The sequence below is a fragment of the Dendrobates tinctorius genome, unplaced genomic scaffold (assembly GCF_039654945.1).
Source record: "Dendrobates tinctorius isolate UK_male_01 unplaced genomic scaffold, ASM3965494v1 ptg000017l, whole genome shotgun sequence".
NCBI classification, from domain to species: Eukaryota; Metazoa; Chordata; class Amphibia; order Anura; family Dendrobatidae; genus Dendrobates; species Dendrobates tinctorius.
This window is the reverse complement of record NW_027361685.1, coordinates 17,277,191-17,296,075: the sequence shown is the minus strand read 5'-3', so window position 1 is coordinate 17,296,075 and position 18,885 is coordinate 17,277,191. Positions and strand designations below refer to the sequence as shown.

General features: G+C 47.9%; 1 protein-coding gene across 1 annotated transcript in view; it reads left to right on the top strand.

The window, feature by feature from the left end:
• Positions 1-18,885, top strand: part of LOC141082463 (uncharacterized) — a 30,411-nt gene that overhangs the window by 2,763 nt on the left and 8,763 nt on the right. The window contains exons 2-4 of the mRNA XM_073566403.1: positions 4,383-4,562; positions 4,645-4,731; positions 5,145-5,235. Of these exons, the coding sequence (XP_073422504.1) occupies positions 4,383-4,562; positions 4,645-4,731; positions 5,145-5,235 (358 nt within the window). The remainder of the gene's footprint in view (positions 1-4,382; positions 4,563-4,644; positions 4,732-5,144; positions 5,236-18,885) is intronic.

The following is an 18,885-nucleotide window of genomic DNA, read 5'->3' as shown; positions in this document are numbered from 1 at the left end:
CAGACATGGACAGCATCCAGACACGGACCCCGGGCAAACACGGACACCGGCCAGACATGGACAGCATCCAGACACGGACAGCATCCAGACACGGACAGCATCCAGACACGGACACCGGGCAGACACGGACACCGGCCAGACATGGACAGCATCCAGACACGGACCCCGGGCAAACACGGACACCGGCCAGACATGGACAGCATCCAGACACGGACAGCATCCAGACACGGACACCGGGCAGACACAGACAGTGGGCAGACACGGACAGCGGGCAGACATGGACACCGGCCAGACACAGACACTGGGTAGACACGGACAGCGGCCAGACACAGACACCGGCCAGAAGATACTTTTTTTATAAATCCGTTGCACATCATCATTCAGCATTTCTGCAGCGTTTTTTTCCCTGTTCAAATGAATGGGACACAAAAATGCAAGTGAAAAGGCTGCAAAAAAGCAGAATATTTCCTGCCAACACTGTAGATCAATCCACAGCAAAAATGGCGGGTGTGAACAGACACTACAGGGGATTTCTAAGAATGTATAAATAATTAGCATGAACTGATACATTCCCTGTGTCTCCAGCACCGATGCTCCGGGGTTCTCTGCTACTCTCAGCACTGGTCTGCAGTGTTCTTGTGGCTCTGGGGGTCTCAGCCAGTCTCAGCACTGGGCTGCAGTGGTCTTGTGGCTCCGGGGGTCTCTGCCAGTCTCAGCACTAGGCTGCAGGGGTCTTGTGGCTCCGGGGGTCTCTGCCAGTCTCAGCACTGGGCTGCAGTGGTCTTGTGTCTCTGGGGGTCTCTGCCAGTCTCAGCACTGGGCTGTAGGGGTCTTGTGGCTCCGGGGGTCTCTGCCAGTCTCAGCACTGGGCTGCAGTGGTCTTGTGGGTCCGGGGGGTCTCTGCCAGTCTCAGCACTGGGCTGCAGTGGTCTTGTGGCTCAAGGGGTCTCCGTCAGTCTCAGCACTGGGCTGCAGTCGTCTTTTGGCTCCGGGGGTCTCTGTCAGTCTCAGCACTGGGCTGCAGTGGTCTTGTGGCTCGGTGGGTCTCCGTCTGTCTCAGCACTGGGCTGCAGAGGTCTTGTGTCTCCATGGGTCCCTGCCAGTCTTATCACTGGGCTGCAGTGGTCTTGTGGCTCGGTGGGTCTCCGTCTGTCTCAGCACTGGGCTGCAGTGGTCTTTTGGCTCCGGGGGTCTCTGCCAGTCTCAGCACTGGGCTGCAGTGGTCTTGTGGCTCGGTGGGTCTCCGTCTGTCTCAGCACTGGGCTGCAGAGGTCTTGTGTCTCCGGGGGTCTCTGCCAGTCTTATCACTGGGCTGCAGTGGTCTTGTGGCTCTGGGGGGTCTCTGTCAGTCTTATCACTAGGCTGCCAGGGTGTTGTGGCTCCTGGGGTCTCTGTTATTCTCAGCACTGGACTGCAGTGGTCTTGTGGCTCCGGAGGTTTCTGCCAGTCTGAGCACTAGACTGCAATGGTCTTATGTCTCCCGGGGGTCTCCGTCAGTCTCAGTACTGGGCGCCAGTGGTCTTGTGGGTCCGGGGGGGTCTCTGCCAGTCTCAGCACTGGGCTGCAGGGGTCTTGTGGCTCCTGGGGTCTCCCTCAGTCTCAGCACTGGGCTGCAGTGGTCTTGTGGCTCCAGGGGTCTCTGCCAGTCTTTGCGCTGGACTGCAATGGTCTTGTGGCTCCAGGCTTCTCTGTCAGACTCAGCGCTAGGTTGCAGTGATCTTGTGGCTCAAGGGGTCTCCGTCAGTCTCAGCACTGGGCTGCAGTGGTCTTTTGGCTCCGGGGGTCTCTGCCAGTCTCAGCACTGGGCTGCAGTGGTCTTGTGGCTCGGTGGGTCTCCGTCTGTCTCAGCACTGGGCTGCAGAGGTCTTGTGTCTCCGGGGGTCTCTGCCAGTCTTCTCACTGGGCTGCAGTGGTCTTGTGGCTCCGGGGGGTCTCTTTCAGTCTTAGCACTAGGCTGCTGGGGTCTTGTGGCTCCTGGGGTCTCTCTCAATCTCAGCACTGGACTGCAGTGGTCTTGTGGCTCCGGAGGTTTCTGCCAGTCTGAGCACTAGACTGCAATGGTCTTATGTCTCCCGGGGGTCTCCGTCAGTCTCAGCACTGGGCTCTAGTGGTCTTGTGGCTCTGGGGGTCTCTGCCTGTCTCAGCACTTGGCTTCAGTGGTCTTGTGGCTCCTGGGGGTGTCTGCCAGTCTCAGCACTGGGCTGCAGAGGTCTTGTGGCTCCGGGGGTCTCTGCCAGTCTCAGCACTGGGCTGCAATGGTCTTGTGGCTCCGGGGGTCTCTGCCAGTCTCAGCACTGGGCTGCAGTGGTCTTGTGGCTCCGGGGGTCTCTGCCAGTCTCAGCACTGGGCTGCAATGGTCTTGTGGCTCTGGGCGTCTCTGCCAGTCTCAGCACTGGGCTGCAGTGGTCTTGTGGCTCCGGGGGTCTCTGCCAGTCTCAGCACTGGGCTGTAGGGGTCTTGTGGCTCCGGGGGTCTCTGCCAGTCTCAGCACTGGGCTGCTGTGGTCTTGTGGGTCCTGGGGGGTCTCTGCCAGTCTCAGCACTGGGCTGCAGGGGTCTTGTGGCTCCTGGGGTCTCCCTCAGTCTCAGCACTGGGCTGCAGTGGTCTTTTGGCTCCAGGGGTCTCTGCCAGTCTTTGCACTGGACTGCAATGGTCTTGTGGCTCCAGGCTTCTCTGTCAGACTCAGCGCTAGGTTTCAGTGGTCTTGTGGCTCAAGGGGTCTCTGTCAGTCTCAGCACTGGGCTGCAGTGGTCTTTTGGCTCCAGGGGTCTCTGCCAGTCTCAGCACTGGGCTGCAGTGTTCTTGTTGCTCGGTGGATCTCCATCTGTCTTAGCACTGGGCTGCAGAGGTCTTGTGTCTCTGGGGGTCTCTGCCAGTCTTATCACTGGGCTGCAGTGGTCTTGTGGCTCCGGGGGGTCTCTGTCAGTCTTAGCACTAGGCTGCCGAGGTCTTGTGGCTCCTGGGGTCTCTGTTATTCTCAGCACTGGACTGCAGTGGTCTTGTGGCTCCGGGGGTCTCTGCCAGTCTGAGCACTAGACTGCAATAGTCTTAGGTCTCCCGGGGTCTCCGTCAGTCTCAGCACTGGGCTCCAGTGGTCTTGTGGCTCTGGGAGTCTCTGCCAGTCTTAGCACTGGGCTGCAGTGGTCTTGTGGCTCTGGGGGGGTCTCTGTCAGTCTCAGCACTGGGCTGCAGAGATCTTGTGTCTCTGGTTGTCTCTGCCAGTCTTATCACTGGGCTGCAGTGGTCTTGTGGCTCCGGGGGGTCTCTTTCAGTCTTAGCACTAGGCTCCAGTGGTCTTGTGGCTCCGGGGGTCTCTGCCAGTCTTAGCACTGGGCTGCAGTGGTCTTGTGCCTCCGGGGGGTCTCTGCCAGTCTTACAACTGGGCTGCAATGGTCTTGTGGCTCCGCGGGTCTCCGCCAGACTCAGCGCTGGGCTGCAGTGGTCTTGCGGCTCAAGGGGTCTCCGTCAGTCTCAGCACTGGCCTGCAGTGATATTTTTGCTCCGGGGGTCTCTGCCAGTCTCAGCACTGGGCTGCAGTGGTCTTGTGGCTCGGTGGGTCTCCGTCAGTCTCAGCACTGGGCTGTAGGGGTGTTGTGGCTCCGGGGGTCTCCGTCAGCCTCAGCACTGGTCTGCAAGGGTCTTGTGGCTTCACCTTATATTATAGCAGCAAAGTGAATAATAACCATCAGGGCCCCCGAACCATCAGCCACGGAGCCAGAGGGGATTTAGCAGAGTAGTTTGGGGGACATGTAGGACTTGTTATTAATCGCTTTTTATTCTGCTGTTTGTGAGGTAGGATGTAGAAAAAGACAGCAATTCTGCTAATGTTTTCTATTATGTGACTGTACGGCCCTTCACAGAGACGAGAATTAGCGTTATGGAAGAGGAGTCTATGAGGAACGTGTTCAGCTGCCGACTCCGAGGAGGAAACTGCTTGTTGTCTGTGGCCTAAATATATAGGTTTTATTAGTAGATGTCAGGGAAGAAAACTAAACCCTGTAAGATAATAAATCTCCTCATATGTTTCCCTTATTATCTCCAGTAAGTGTATTATTACACAGGATTCTTATGATGTTACAACGGATCATCTTCTTCTCATTCAGGTCTCTACAATATCGGATCCTCTCAGTGAAGATCTTCTACAAAAGAGAATTTTCCTGATTTACCCATCAAAGATGGATATGGACAGAGACAAGATGGCGGAGAGGATATTACACCTCACCCTAGAGATCCTCTTCCGTCTCACTGGAGAGGTGAGAGAATCTGATAACGTCATATTACATCATTCTTATCTATGGGAATAACAGATGGACAGAACTGGAGAGGTGAGGACTCTGGAAATGTCTGTAGTGAGATTTATTAATGTGTCTCTCCATTACCAGGATTACACAGTGGTGAAGAAGACCTCTAGTGAGCGCTGTCAGGACCCTGTGTCTGAGGGATGGGGAAGACCCCTGAGCCCAATCACGGGGCCTCCACCTCACCCCCTGATCCATGAGGACATCAATGACCAGAAGATCCTAGAACTCATCTACAAGATGATTGAGCTGCTGACTGGAGAGGTGACACTGCTGGGAATGCTGGGACATTATACAATAACACTATGAAGGGTTCGGGGGATGATGGTATCATTGTATGTGTCAGGTTCCTATAAGATGTCAGGATGTCGCTGTCTATTTCTCCATGGAGAAGTGGGAGTATTTAGAAGGACACAGAGATCTGTACAAGAACGTTATAATGGAGGTTCCCCAGCCCCTCACATCACCAGGTAATAGACAGGACTAAATACACACGGCCTATAATTATCTGTATGTAGAGAATGAATTCAGTCCCTGCATGTGTTTCCTCCAGATCTATCCAGTAAGAGGACAACACCAGAGAGATGTCCCCGTCCTCTTCTTCCACAGGACTGTAACCAAGAAGATCCCAGTGCTCCTCAGGATCATCAGGTAGATGGAGAGGTGTCAGGAGATCTCCCCTATGAAGTGTAGATGGCTGTGAAGGTCTTGTGCTCAGTCTTGTTTTATCCACCAGTATTATATGTGTTATACTTGTGTAATGAGAACGGTGGAGATGGCAGGATTAGAGCTGATCATAGATGGGACTTCTCCATCTGTCTGTGACTTTTACAATATTTGTTTCAGGGTGAAGATCTGACCCATATTAATACTACAGAGACATATGTGAGGGGTGATGAGTGGTGTAAAGAGGAGATTCCCACATATGACTACCCAGGTGAGTAGTAACCACTGAATGCAGAGAAGTCACATATTCCTCTCAGTCACCGGCTGTGGCTGCTTTATCGGTGGTGTAGTCCGGCCGTATTACCATGATCACCATTTTCCCTCTAGACCACAATATTCTCCTCCACCCAAAACTGTTCTAATGACTTTGGGCGTTGAAAGCCCTTTTCTATAGAACTTACAACCTGGTGGATCCACCTACCTCCTGGGATTAGTGTGAGGGTGATCCCTTAAAGCGAGATCTATATGATTGCTTGTTCCTGACCCTATATAGGTCGAGTGCGCACTTAAAGAGTCACACTGAACACAGAGTTAGATGTCTACTCCTTTCTCAGCAAAGGCTTGCACACAACTGAAGTTTATTCTTATGACAGAGAGACAGGAAATGGGTGTCACACAATCTTCTGAGGAGCCAGTGTCAGTCTATGATAGGTCCATTTCAGCTTCACTTCCATATATGGTATCCAGTATCTCAGCTTCTGCATTCCCAGGATTCCTTCCAGGGTGTTGTCTGAAGACACAGACGCCATCTTGGTACACCATATCTGAACTGACTTATATAAGGTTTAATAATTGATTTCATTAGCCATTCTCTACTTCACATTAGGAGACGCTGACCGTTACCTGCCCAGATCTGTAACTATAAAGCCAAATGACAGCGTACGTAGAATGTGCTGACAAGATAGAAAATCACTTGGAGAAAAATATTATGCTGGGCCTGTAAGAGAAAGCGGAGGGTAATGATGCTGTTGGCTTCCTAGATCCCTGAGATCTTATCGGATGAATCTTCTCTCCCTTCTGTGCTGCTGAATGTCTCATGGTCCCTACAAGACCAGGTCCAGTCTTTCTGGCCAAACTTCCCTTTTATGAGCGACAACAGTAAATGTGCAGTGAGGCCAAGTGTGAATTTCTGTCCAATAACAGCAGAGTTTCCCTTTATCCTGACTTTTCAATTTGTATAAAATCTACCTTATTTTTCGGACTATGTGACGCACTGTTTTCCTTCAAAAATGTGGAGTAAAATGGGGGGGTGCGTCTTATAGTCCGGATGTACTGGCTCTGGCTGTGGTGGGGAGGTGGGGGAACGGCATCGGCGGAGCAGCGGGTCACACAAGGCTGGAGCCAGTGGCTGCGGCTAACTCCTGTTGCTGTGGCTAAAGAGAAATGAATATTCACTGCATTCCACGCCCATGGGCTTGGAGGGCAATGAATATTCATTTCTCTTTAATAATAGTATCTTGATATGATTAGCCCCCAACCCCGGTCCTGGTATACGTGGCCCCATCCTTAATTGGCCCACACCCCCATCCCCATCCTGGTATGCATGGCCCCATCAGGAAACATTAAAAAACAAACCATGACACTACCTACCCTGCGCTCCCTCTCAGCGTCCTGCTCCGGTGCCAGCAACTGCTATATCTTTGTAAGCAGCACATGGCAGGGACGTCATGTGCTGCTCACAAGCAGAGCACAGCTGCCAGGACTGTGCACACAAAGGGCAGTGAGTATTCATTGCTCTTCAGTAGCGCGCAGTGTCAGCCACCGGCTTCCTGCTGCTACCGGCGGTCACGTGTGCCGCTACTTAAGAGAAATGAATATTCATGAATATTCACTGTTCTCAGCACTGCTTACAAGTATATAGCAGTTGCTGGCACCGGAGCAGGACGCTGTGAGGGAGCGCCGGGTAGGTAAGTGTAATGGTTTGTTTTTTTTAATGTTTTGTGATGGGGCACTGCATACCAGGATGAGAATGGCCCATACATACCAGGATAAGGATGGGGGTCCATGCATACCAGGATAGGGATGGCGGACCCTGCATACCAGGATGGGGGTGGGGGCTACTTATAAGGATGGGGCCCTGCATACCAGGACGAGCTGGGGCCCTGCATACCAGGATGAGCTGGGGCCCTGCATAACAGGATAGGGATGGGACCATGCATACTAGGACGAGATGCGGCTATGCATTCCAGGAAAAGATGGGGGCCCTACATACCAGGATAGGGATGGGACCATGCATACCAAGATAGGGATGGGACCATGCATACTAGGATGAGATGTGGCTATGCATACCTGCTGTTGGGGAGCTATAGAGGGAGGGCTAAATTAACCCTTCACGGTGGACCAAGTGATTTCCAAATTAATCCACGGGGCATTGCTAGCAACTGGGAATGGCCAGACGGAGACATATGCCTCTGTATGGGAGGATCAAGGCAGATCACTAAACCCGTTTATTATGTCACCCTTTTATAGTATTTTGCTTAATTATGCAAAATACTCAGCTACCAATAGCATCGTCGTAATACATTTACTTTATAAGCCAATAGTTTTGCAAGAAAATCGGAATATGTCCCTAGTTACATGATGTAGAGAATAGAACAATAGCACATTCATCAGGGTCTCATATCTCGTGCAAGCTGGAACAGTCTGGTTTCATTACAGCCTTGAACATTCCCCTAGTTACAAAATTTAACTCGTGAACAACAAAATGGCGTCGCAAACACAAAAATGGAGTCTTTGAGAACAAGATGTCCCATACATCTAAATACTGTACTTCACAATACCAGGATGAGGATGGGGCCCTGCATACCAGGATAGGGATGAGGGTGATCATTCCTGTCAGGATAGGAATGAGGGGGCATGCATACCAGGATAGGGATGAGGCCATGCATACCAGGATAGGGATGAGGGATCCATGTATACCAGGATGGAGATGAGGGATCCATGCATACCAGGATAGGGATGAGGGATCCATGTATACCAGGATAGGGATGAGGGATCCATGTATACCAGGATGGAGATGAGGGATCCATGCATACCAGGATAGGGATGAGGGATCCATGTATACCAGGATAGGGGATAAGGGGGCCATGTATACCAGGATAGGGATGAGGGTGATCATTCCTGTCAGGATAGGAATGAGGGGGCATGCATACCAGGATAGGGATGAGGCCATGCATACCAGGATAGGGATGAGGGATCCATGTATACCAGGATAGGGATGAGGGATCCATGTATACCAGGATGGAGATGAGGGATCCATGCATACCAGGATAGGGATGAGGGATCCATGTATACCAGGATAGGGGATAAGGGGGCCATGTATACCAGGATAGGGATGAGGGTGATCATTCCTGTCAGGATAGGAATGAGGGGGCATGCATACCAGGATAGGGATGAGGCCATGCATACCAGGATAGGGATGAGGGATCCATGTATACCAGGATAGGGATGAGGGATCATGTATACCAGGATGGAGATGAGGGATCCATGCATACCAGGATAGGGATGAGTGATCCATGTATACCAGGATAGGGGATAAGGGGGCCATGTATACCAGGATAGGGATGAGGGATCCATGTATACCAGGATGGAGATGAGGGGGGCCATGCATACCAGGATAGGGATGAGGGATCCATGTATACCAGGATAGGGGATAAGGGGGCCATATATACCAGGATAGGGGATGAGGGGGACCATTGGTATCAGAATGGGGATGAGGGGGCCATATATACCAGGATAGGGGATATTAAGTACAGAATTGACCACATTTTTTGCTTCATTTTTTTTCCCTAATTTCTGCTTGTAAAACCTAGGTGCGTCTTATAGTCCAAAAAATACGGTAATTTCAAGGAGGATTGTGATAATCTCCAGGACAAACATTCCACCTGTGCCATGATAGATCTCTAAGCTGTGCGTGGCTGATGGCTGGAATATACATTTATTCCCGCCTGCAGGAGATGTGTTGGCTCCAGCCCTGGTGTCATGGAGTCACTCCACATCATAAATTACATTGTTTCTGATCCTAAGGAATTCAGATTACTGCACAATCTCTCCTGAAATGGGGAGCAATATTATTTTCTCTAATCTTCTGGTCAGGATTCATAGTAGCTCCAATGGTCCACCATAAATGAGGGCAACTCGTACATACGTTGTTGTTGGGGATGTAACATATTTTTTTATTCTATGTCTTTTTTAACCTGTTCATTCTGTATGATAGTTTGATTGTGGTGGGATCGGCCTTCCTGCCAAATGTGAGTCTGTAACTCCCTGATAGTCTTAAAAAAAAATCTCTCCATCACCTCTTCCAAATGCCTAAGATCTAAATTTAAAGTGCCCCTGTCAGCAGGATTGTGCACAGTAACCTACAGACACTGTCAGGTCAGCGCCGTTATACTGATTACAGTGATACCTGGTGATGAAATCCGTCTTGTGGTTGTTGTTTAATCTTTATTTGTAGTTTTCAGTTAATGAGATTCTCCTGCTTCGGGGCGCGGCTTTATGTGATGAATATGTAATCATCACATCTGTCCAAAAAATAAGGAAAAAAGCAGCACAAAACGGCCATAGTCCTGTTTCTTGCCTGCACTTATCCTGCCCTCACAAACCTTGTCCATGTATGCTTTTCTGAAATAAAGGACTTTAAAGGGTTTTTTATGATACGGTAAACGGCGTGTGCTGCTTTTTTCCATATTTTTTTGGATTGTCTTGTGTGCTTCTTCAAGCAAGCACCTTCACTACCGTGCTTTCACCATGCAAAGTGTTGCTGACTCAGAGTCCACCCACTCCACCAGTAAGTAGACTGTTTCTTAGTGCCATTCTATTTTTTTCTTTTTGATTTACATATTCATCTGTATTGGCTTTTGACAGGTCTCTGATCCCTCACTGACCTGCCCCCCATTATTTCATAATGCATATAATAGTGTTGATATTATTGTTGATAATGCCTATTGTTGTGAGTTCATTCTCTGGTCCACCAGCAGTGAGTTCTCCTTCCAGACTCCCTCTGGTGGTAACAGGAGGTAGTGAGGCTGATTTAATCAGTAGAGATCTGCCACCTGATAATGAGGATGACGATTGGACCTCAGGAATCTTAAACTGGATTTAAGACAGCCGACGCCCTAGTCTGTGCTGGTGATTGCTTCTGCTTTCCAGGTCTTGGTTTTCAGCTCTGTTCCAGCCTTTTCAAGCTAAGTGTTTTTGCTAATGTTCACACTTGATTTTGTTGGTCTATTCAGTTTTTTGTGTGTTCAGCCAGCCCCGGCTGGGGCTGTGCTGAATTTCTACTCCTATTTATCTGTATTTGCCAACTTGCTTTTTAGTCCCTTATTAGATTGGCATCTTTTTGCTCTGTCTCAGAATATTTCAGAGTGCTGATATAGTGGGAGAAGTCTAGTGACTTCTGGGTTAATTTTGTTATCAGAAGTGTTGGACATTATTTTTGTAGGGTTTTTGGCAGATTGCAGACAGTGTCTTTCCTTTCCTTTCCTCTATAGTTAGTTTGGGCCCCATCGTTTGCTCAGCCTATTTTCCTGCCTGTGTTTGTGTTTTCACCTTGTTTCACCGTCAATACATGTGTGGGGGCTGTCTATTCCTTTGGGGTCTGCTCTGGGGCAGTTAGTTTTCCCCTTTTCTTGCTTTAGGCTTATGTAGTCCTCCGGCGGTGACGAGGCGTCTAGATCATCGAAGGAACGCTCCACTGCTACTGCTAGTTGTGTGGTTAGGATCAGGGATCTGCAATCTGCATAGTTACCAACCTTTCTGGTTTTCTGGGACTTAGCTTTTTGTTGTCCTCCTCGGTGACTCATTCATAACAGAATCACCAGCCATACCGCAGATTCTAAGGTACTCAAAAGCAGGAAAAAATTGTTTAAAAAAAAGAAAGAAAAAAAAGTGTCAGAATTTTTTTTTATATATATTTTTTCCTTTTTTTCTGGGGCCGTAGGAGGATTTTTTTTTTTTTTTTCCTAATGGAGATTAAGCAATTGTCTGATCGTGTGGAGCAACTTGCTGCTGAAGTGCAGGGAATTTCCACTTACCTCATTCAGTCACATGCTGCTGAACCTAAGATCCCCACTCCTGATGTGTTTTCTGGGGATCTGTCTAAATTTTTGAATTTTAAGAATAATTGTAAATTATTTCTAGCCTTGAAGCCTAACTCATTGGGGAGCTCTGTGCAGCAGGTTAAAATTGTCATCTCCTTGCTGCGCGGCGATCCCCAGGATTGGGCTTTTTCTCTGAAACCTGAAAATCCTATTTTGACTAATGTGGATGCATTTTTTCAAGCCTTGGGGTTGTTGTATGATGAAGCTAATGCTGTTGATCAAGCTGAGAGAACCCTGTTGGCATTAAACCAGGGTCAGGATTCTGCAGAGTTATACTGTCAAAAATTAAGAAAGTGGGTGGTCCCCACTGCATGGAATGATAGTGCATTGGCAGCTCTATTTCGGAAGGGTTTATCAGAGACCGTAAAAGATGTTATGGTGGGATTTCCTGTTCCCTCTGGTCTGGATAATTCTATGTCATTAGCCATTCAAGTTGATCAGCGTTTACGTGAACGTAAAACTAAACGGGAGGCGCTGCCACCTTTTGAACAAATGTCTGAACCTATGCAATGTGATGGGGTTTTGTCTAGGGCGCAACATCGGGAGTTTAGAAGGCGTACTAAGCTGTGTTTTTTTCTGTGGAGACGCCTCTCATACTATTTCTGTCTGCCCTAAATGAGAGAAACGTTTTGCACACACATTTGATGTGGGTGGTGTACAACCTAAGTTCCTTTTGGCAATTACTCTGATCTGCTCCTTATCCACGTTTTCCACTAAGGCTTTTGTGGATTCTGGAGCAGCGTTGAATCTGATGGATTTGGACTTTGCTAAACATTGTGGTTTGTCCATGACGCCTCTGCGGACGCCTATTCCTTTGAGGGGTATTGATGCTACTCCTTTGGTGGAGAATAAACCTCAGTTTGGGACCCAGGTGATAATGCGGGTCGCCCCAGACCACCAAGAAAATTGTAAATTTCTGGTGCTGCATAATTTGCATGATACTATTGTTCTGGGTTTTCCCTGGTTGCAAACTCATGATCCTGTTTTGGATTGGAAATCTGGGTCTGTGGTAAGTTGGGGCTGTCAATGTGTTCTTAGGGACGCTCCTGTTTTCTCCACCTCTCCTCAGTCTCATGATATTCCTGATTATCTGGCCGATTTTTCTGATGTATTTAGTGAGAGTTAGGCCGGTTTCACATTAGCGCATTTTCAGCGCGCGCACGGCCGGGGGTAGCTCCGCCCCCGATCCGGCTCTCTGCCCGGCGTGCCCGCCCCTTCCTTGTAGCGCCGCCTCCTAGCGGACAGCGGCGCCTGCGATCGGCGCACCCTATCTTTAGCATAGGGTGCGCCGATCGTGCGCAGGCCGTGCGCTAGTTGCGCTTTGACCTGCGCTGCGCACTTTTGACGGTGCGCCGTGCGCGCCAAAATCGAACTTTTCGGATTTTGGCGCGCACGGCGCACCGTCAAAATTGCGCAGCGCAGGTCAAAGCGCAACTAGCGCACGACCTGCGCACGATCTGCGCACCCTATGCTAAAGATAGGGTGCGCCGATCGCAGGCGCCGCTGTCCGCTAGGAGGCGGCGCTACAGGCAAGGGGCGGGCACGCCGGGCAGAGAGCCGGCTCGGGGGCGGAGCTACCCCCGGCCGTGCGCGCGCTGAAAAAGCGCTAATGTGAAACCGGCCTAAGTCTGCGTCTTTGCCTCCTCATAGGAGTTATGACTGTGCAATTGAGTTGATGCCTGGGTGTAAATTTCCCAAGGGTCGGCTTTTCAACTTATCAGTACCCGAACATGATGCTATGCGATCCTATATTAAGGAGTCGTTGGAGAAGGGTCATATTAGACCATCCTCATCACCTTTAAGTACTGGGTTTTTTTTTGTGGCCAAGAAAGATGGTTCATTAAGACCGTGTATTGATTATCGTTCCCTTAACAAGATGACGGTTAAATATCAGTACCCGTTACCTCTGATGTCTAATATATTCCCCAGAGTTAAGAGTGCCTGCTGGTTTACTAAGCTTGACCTCAGGGGGGCGTATAATCTTATTCGCATCAAGCACAGGAATGAATGGAAGATGGCGTTTAATACTCCGGAGGGACATTTTGAGTACCTGGTGATGCCTTTTGGGCTCACTAATGCCCCTTCTGTCTTCCAGTCCTTTACGAATGATATTTTCCGAGACCTTGTGGATAAGTTTTTGATCATCTATCTGGATCATATATTGATCTTTTCTAGTGATTGGCATTCTCATGTGGAACATGTCCGGACTGTGTTCCGGATATTGAGGGAGAATTCCCTGTTTGTTAAGGGATCGAAATGCCTCTTTGGTGTACAGAGGATTTCATTTTTGGGATTTATCTTGTCTCCATCGACTATTGAAATGGACCCGGCCAAGGTACAGGCCATTTATGATTGGGTTCAGCCTACTTCTTTGAAGGCTCTCCAGAAGTTTTTGGGTTTTGCTAATTTCTATCGTAAATTTATAGGTAATTTTTCTGGTATTGTCAAACCACTGACTGATCTGACCAAGAAGGGCGCTGATGTGCTGAATTGGTCTCCTGAGGCTGTCTCAGCATTTCAGGAGCTTAAGCGGAGATTTACTTCAGCTCCAGATTTATGGCAACCTCATGTCTCACTTCCATTTCAGGTGGAGCAAAATACTCATAAACACTCTCAGACAGGAGGGCATATTCCTGGCATAATGAATTACACCTAGATGCCTCCACTGAAATGTTCGGACCTAAATATAGATCAGTCGCAAACAGCAATTATAAGATTAGGGGGGAGTGGAGAGCCACTCAGACACGACCACAGATCCGTTTTAAAAATATATAATACATATCTTTATTGGGACATACAAACAGATCCTAGACAAACAATGCTAAAGTGTACAGAATGAATCCACGCGATATGGAAAACACAGCGGATCTCCCTAGATCATAATACTAATACAAAGTCGATGAATAAATGTAAACAGATATACATGTGCATAAACACTGGAGCAGGACAATGATACTACATAGACATAGTATGGCATCCTCATTGTAACCATTACATATGTTATATATTACAAACAGGCCTTGTAAGGGAGATGAAAAATATTGGAGGGAACATCCCTCTAACCCTCACCCTCCATGACCGACAGGAGTGAAATTGCTGCCTTGCACACAATGACAGGCAGCAAAAAAACGGTAATAATTACCAAAATGTACGGTGGTGGGTGGGGAGTCACAGGGGAGACCGCACGTGTGAGGGGCACACGTGCGGTCTCCCCTGTGACTCCCCACCCACCACCGTACATTTTGGTAATTATTACCGTTTTTTTGCTGCCTGTCATTGTCCTGCTCCAGTGTTTATGCACATGTATATCTGTTTACATTTATTCATCGACTTTGTATTAGTATGTGTATACTATGTGACTAGGACCAGTGATAGGGAGTGTCTTTACGTTATCTTGGTGAGGAGAATTTTATGTCCTATTTGGACTACATTATCTATATGATCTAGGGAGATCCGCTGTGTTTTCCATATCGCGTGGATTCATTCTGTACACTTTAGCATTGTTTGTCTAGGATCTGTTTGTATGTCCCAATAAAGATATGTATTATATATTTTTAAAACGGATCTGTGGTCGTGTCTGAGTGGCTCTCCACTCCCCCCTAATCTTAACATTTCAGGTGGAGGTAGATGCTTCTGAGATTGGTTCAGGAGCTGTGTTGTCCCCAAAAGACCCTGTGACTTCTAAGATGAATCCTTGTGCCTTCTTTTCTCCTAAGTTCTCCCCATCTGAACGCAACTATGACGTGGGGAATCGGGAATTCTTGGCCATGAAGTGGGCATTTGAGGAGTGGAGACATTGGTTGGAGGGAGCTAGACATCAAGTTGTGGTCCTCACCGATCACAAGAATTTGATTTATCTGGAGTCGGCCAAACGCTTGAATCCTAGACAGGCTAGATGGGCCTTGTTTTTCACGCGTTTTAATTTTGTGGTCTCTTTTCTTCCGGGCACTAAGAATGTTAAGGCAGACGCTCTTTCTAGGAGTTTCTTTGCTGATTCTCTTAATGTGACTGAGCCTACTACCATCCTAGGTGAGGGGGTAGTTCTTTCTGCCATTTCGCCCGATTTGAGACACACCCTGGAGGAATTTCAGGAGGATAAACCTGAGCGTTGCCCTATGGGAAAATTGTATGTTCCTGACCAGTGGAGAAAGAGAGTGATGTCTGAAGTTCATTGCTCCGCATTAGCTGGTCATCCAGGTATTTTTGGTACCAGAGATTTGGTGAGTCGGTCTTTTTGGTGGCCCGCCTTATCTCGTGATGTCAGGAATTTTGTGCAGTTCTGTGGGACTTGTTCTCGGTCTAAACCCTGTTCTCGTTCTAGTGGGTTGCTGATGCCCCTGCCATTGCCCAAGAGGCCATGGACCCTTATCTCAATGGATTTTATTTCTGATCTTCCTGTTTCTCAGAGAATGACTGTTATCTGGGTGATTTGTGATAGATTTTCGAAGATAGTCCATCTTGTACCATTCCCAAAGTTGCCATCTTCTGCTGAGTTGGTGCCCTTGTTTTTACAACAGGTGGTTCGGTTACATGGGATTCCTGAGAACATTGTGTCGGACAGAGGAGCCCAGTTTGTTTCCAGATTCTGGAAAGCCTTTTGTTCCAATCTGGGAATTCAGTTATCCTTCTCCTCAGCGTTTCATCCCCAGACTAATGGGCAGACTGAGAGAATAAACCAGACCTTGGAGTCTTATTTAAGATGTTTTATATCTGCTGATCAGGATGATTGGGTTTCATTTTTGCCCTTGGCCGAATTTGCGCTGAACAATAGAGCTAGTTCTGCCACTTTTATGTCACCCTTTTTCTGTAGTTTTGGGTTTCATCCTCGATTCTCTTCAGGGCAAGTGGACGCTTCGTCCTGCCCAGGTGTGGACACTGTGGTTGAGAGAATGCAGCAGATATGGGACCAAGTAGTGGATAAGTTGTCACTCTCTCAGGAAAAGGCCCAGCGATTTTCCAACCGACGTAGGACCATTGGTCCCCGGTTTCAAGTGGGTGATATGGTTTGGTTGTCATCTAAGAATATTCCTATGAAGGTTGCATCTCCAAAATTTAAGCCAAGATTTATTGGACCTTATAAAATTTTGGAGATTCTTAATCCTGTTTCTTTTCGATTGGCTCTTCCAGTTACGTTCAAGATCCATAACGTATTTCATAAATCACTGTTGAAGAGGTTTGTTGAGCCTGTGGTTCCTATGGCAGCACCTCCTGACCCTGTATTGGTTAAAGGCAATATGGAATATGAGGTAGAGAAAATATTGGATTCTCGTTTGGTTAGATGGAGACTCCAGTATTTGGTCAAATGGAAGGGTTATGGCCAGGAGGATAATTCTTGGGTCTCTGCCTCTGATATTCATGCCAATAGATTGGTTCGTGCTTTTCACCGGGCCCATCCTGATCGGCCTGGTGGCGTGGATGAGGGTTCGGTGACCCCTCCTCAAGGGGGGTACTGTTGTGAGTTCATTCTCTGGTCCACCAGCAGTGAGTTCTCCTTCCAGACTCCCTCTGGTGGTAACAGGAGGTAGTGAGGCTGATTTTATCAGTAGAGATCTGCCACCTGATAATGAGGATGACAATTGGAGCTAAGGAATCAGACTGGATTTAAGACAGCCGACGCCCTAGTCTGTGCTGGTGATGGCTTCTGCTTTCCAGGTTTTGGTTTTCAGCTCTGTTCCAGCCTTTTCAAGCTAAGTGTTTTTGCTAATGTTCACACTTGATTTTGTTGGTCTATTCAGTTTTTTGTGTGTTCAGCCAGCCCCGGCTGGGGCTGTGCTGAATTTCTACTCCTATTTATCTGTATTTGCCAACTTGCTTTTTAGTCCCTTATTAGATTGGCATCTTTTTGCTCTGTCTCAGAATATTTCAGAGTGCTGATATAGTGGGAGAAGTCTAGTGACTTCTGGGTTAATTTTGTTATCAGAAGTGTTGGACATTATTTTTGTAGGGTTTTTGGCAGATTGCAGACAGTGTCTTTCCTTTCATATCCTTTATAGTTAGTTTGGGCCCCATCGTTTGCTCAGCCTATTTTCCTGCCTGTGTTTGTGTTTTCATCTTGTTTCACCGTCAATACATGTGTGGGGGCTGTCTATTCCTTTGGTGTCTGCTCTGGGGCAGTTATTTTTTCCCTTTTCTTGCTTTAGGCTTATGTAGTCCTCCGGCGGTGACGAGGCATCTAGATCATCGTAGGAACGCTCCACTGCTACTGCTAGTTGTGTGGTTAGGATCAGGGATCTGCAATCTGCATAGTTACCAACCTCTCTGGTTTTCTGGGACTTAGCTTTTTGTTGTCCTCCTCGGTCACGCATTCATAACAGCCTATAATACTATGGCTATTGTGAATCTTTGAAAAAATTTGCATATGACACTGGCGGTGCCTGTCCAGTAACATCTATCTCTTACTTATAGATGCTACTGTGCAGGTGCCGCCATCGCCAGTGACATTTTTCTGGATGTAATTTTTTATGTAAAATAGGGGGCAGGTCACTGAAGGATCAGTGTCATGAGCCAATACAGATGATTATTTACACAGAGCAACACACAAGGCCCCGCCCACAGCCACTCCCACACCCCACCCCGAAGCACGAGAATCTCATTAACTGAAAACTACAAATACAGATTAAACAACCAGCCCTCACCTGCCCAGAAAAGGCACATCTATTAGATGCGCCAATTCCAATGGTTTTCCCAGGTCTTCCCACTTGCCCTGTAGCGGTGGCAAGTGGGGCTCATATTTGAGGGGTTGATGTCACATTTGTATTTTCAGGTGACATCAAGCCCACAGCTTAGTAATGGAGAGGTGTCTATCCATTACTAACCTCATAGTTACATGGTAAATAAAGACACAGCCAGAATAATGTATTTTATTAGAAATAAAACGGTTTTTCTTTTTTAATTAAAAATAACAAACACAGTTATACTCACCTAACGCCTACTTCCACCGAAGACCTCGTTCTCCTGTATTAAAAATAAAAAAAAAAACAATATACCATTCCTGTCTGTCGTTCTGTCCCACGCCGTAATCTATGTCTGGGGGATAATTAGTTTCCAACCTGGACGGTGCCAAGATGCAACTGTCCAGGCTGAGAGCCACTGGTGAATGAGCAAGCGCAGCATCATTGACCAGCAGTGACATCATCGAGGTTTCCAGCCAGGCTGAACCGCAGTGACCTCAGGACCGTGGTAAAAAGTCAGTGATGAGGTCACCACAGTTCAAGCTAAGTGACTTCACAGCAGATCACTGTGAGAATTCTCTGTTATCTTTAAATAAAAAACGAAAACTGTGTTTTGTTTTATTTCTAATAAAAGACTTTATTCTGGCTGTGTCTTTATTTACCATATAACTATAATATTAGTAATGGATAGGTGTCTTATAGACACCTCTCCATTACTAAGCCGTGGGCTTGATGTCACCTGATAATACAAGGGTGACATCAACCCCACAAATATGAACCCCACTTGCCACCACTACAGGGCAAGTGGGAAGAGCTGGGAAAAGGGCAAGAATTGGCGCATCTAATAGATGTGCCTTTTATGGGCAGCTGCAGGCTGCTTTTTTTAGACTGGGGGGTCAATATCCATGGCCCCTTACAAGTCTGAGAATACAAGCCCCCAGTTTTCAGCTTTAGCAAGGCTGGTTCTCAAAAATGGGGGGCACACACTCCGTTGTTTTAAATTATTTATTTAAATAATTAAAAAAACAGTGTGGGGACCCCTCTATTCTTGATAACCAGTCTTGCTGAAGCTGACAGCTGAGGGTTGCA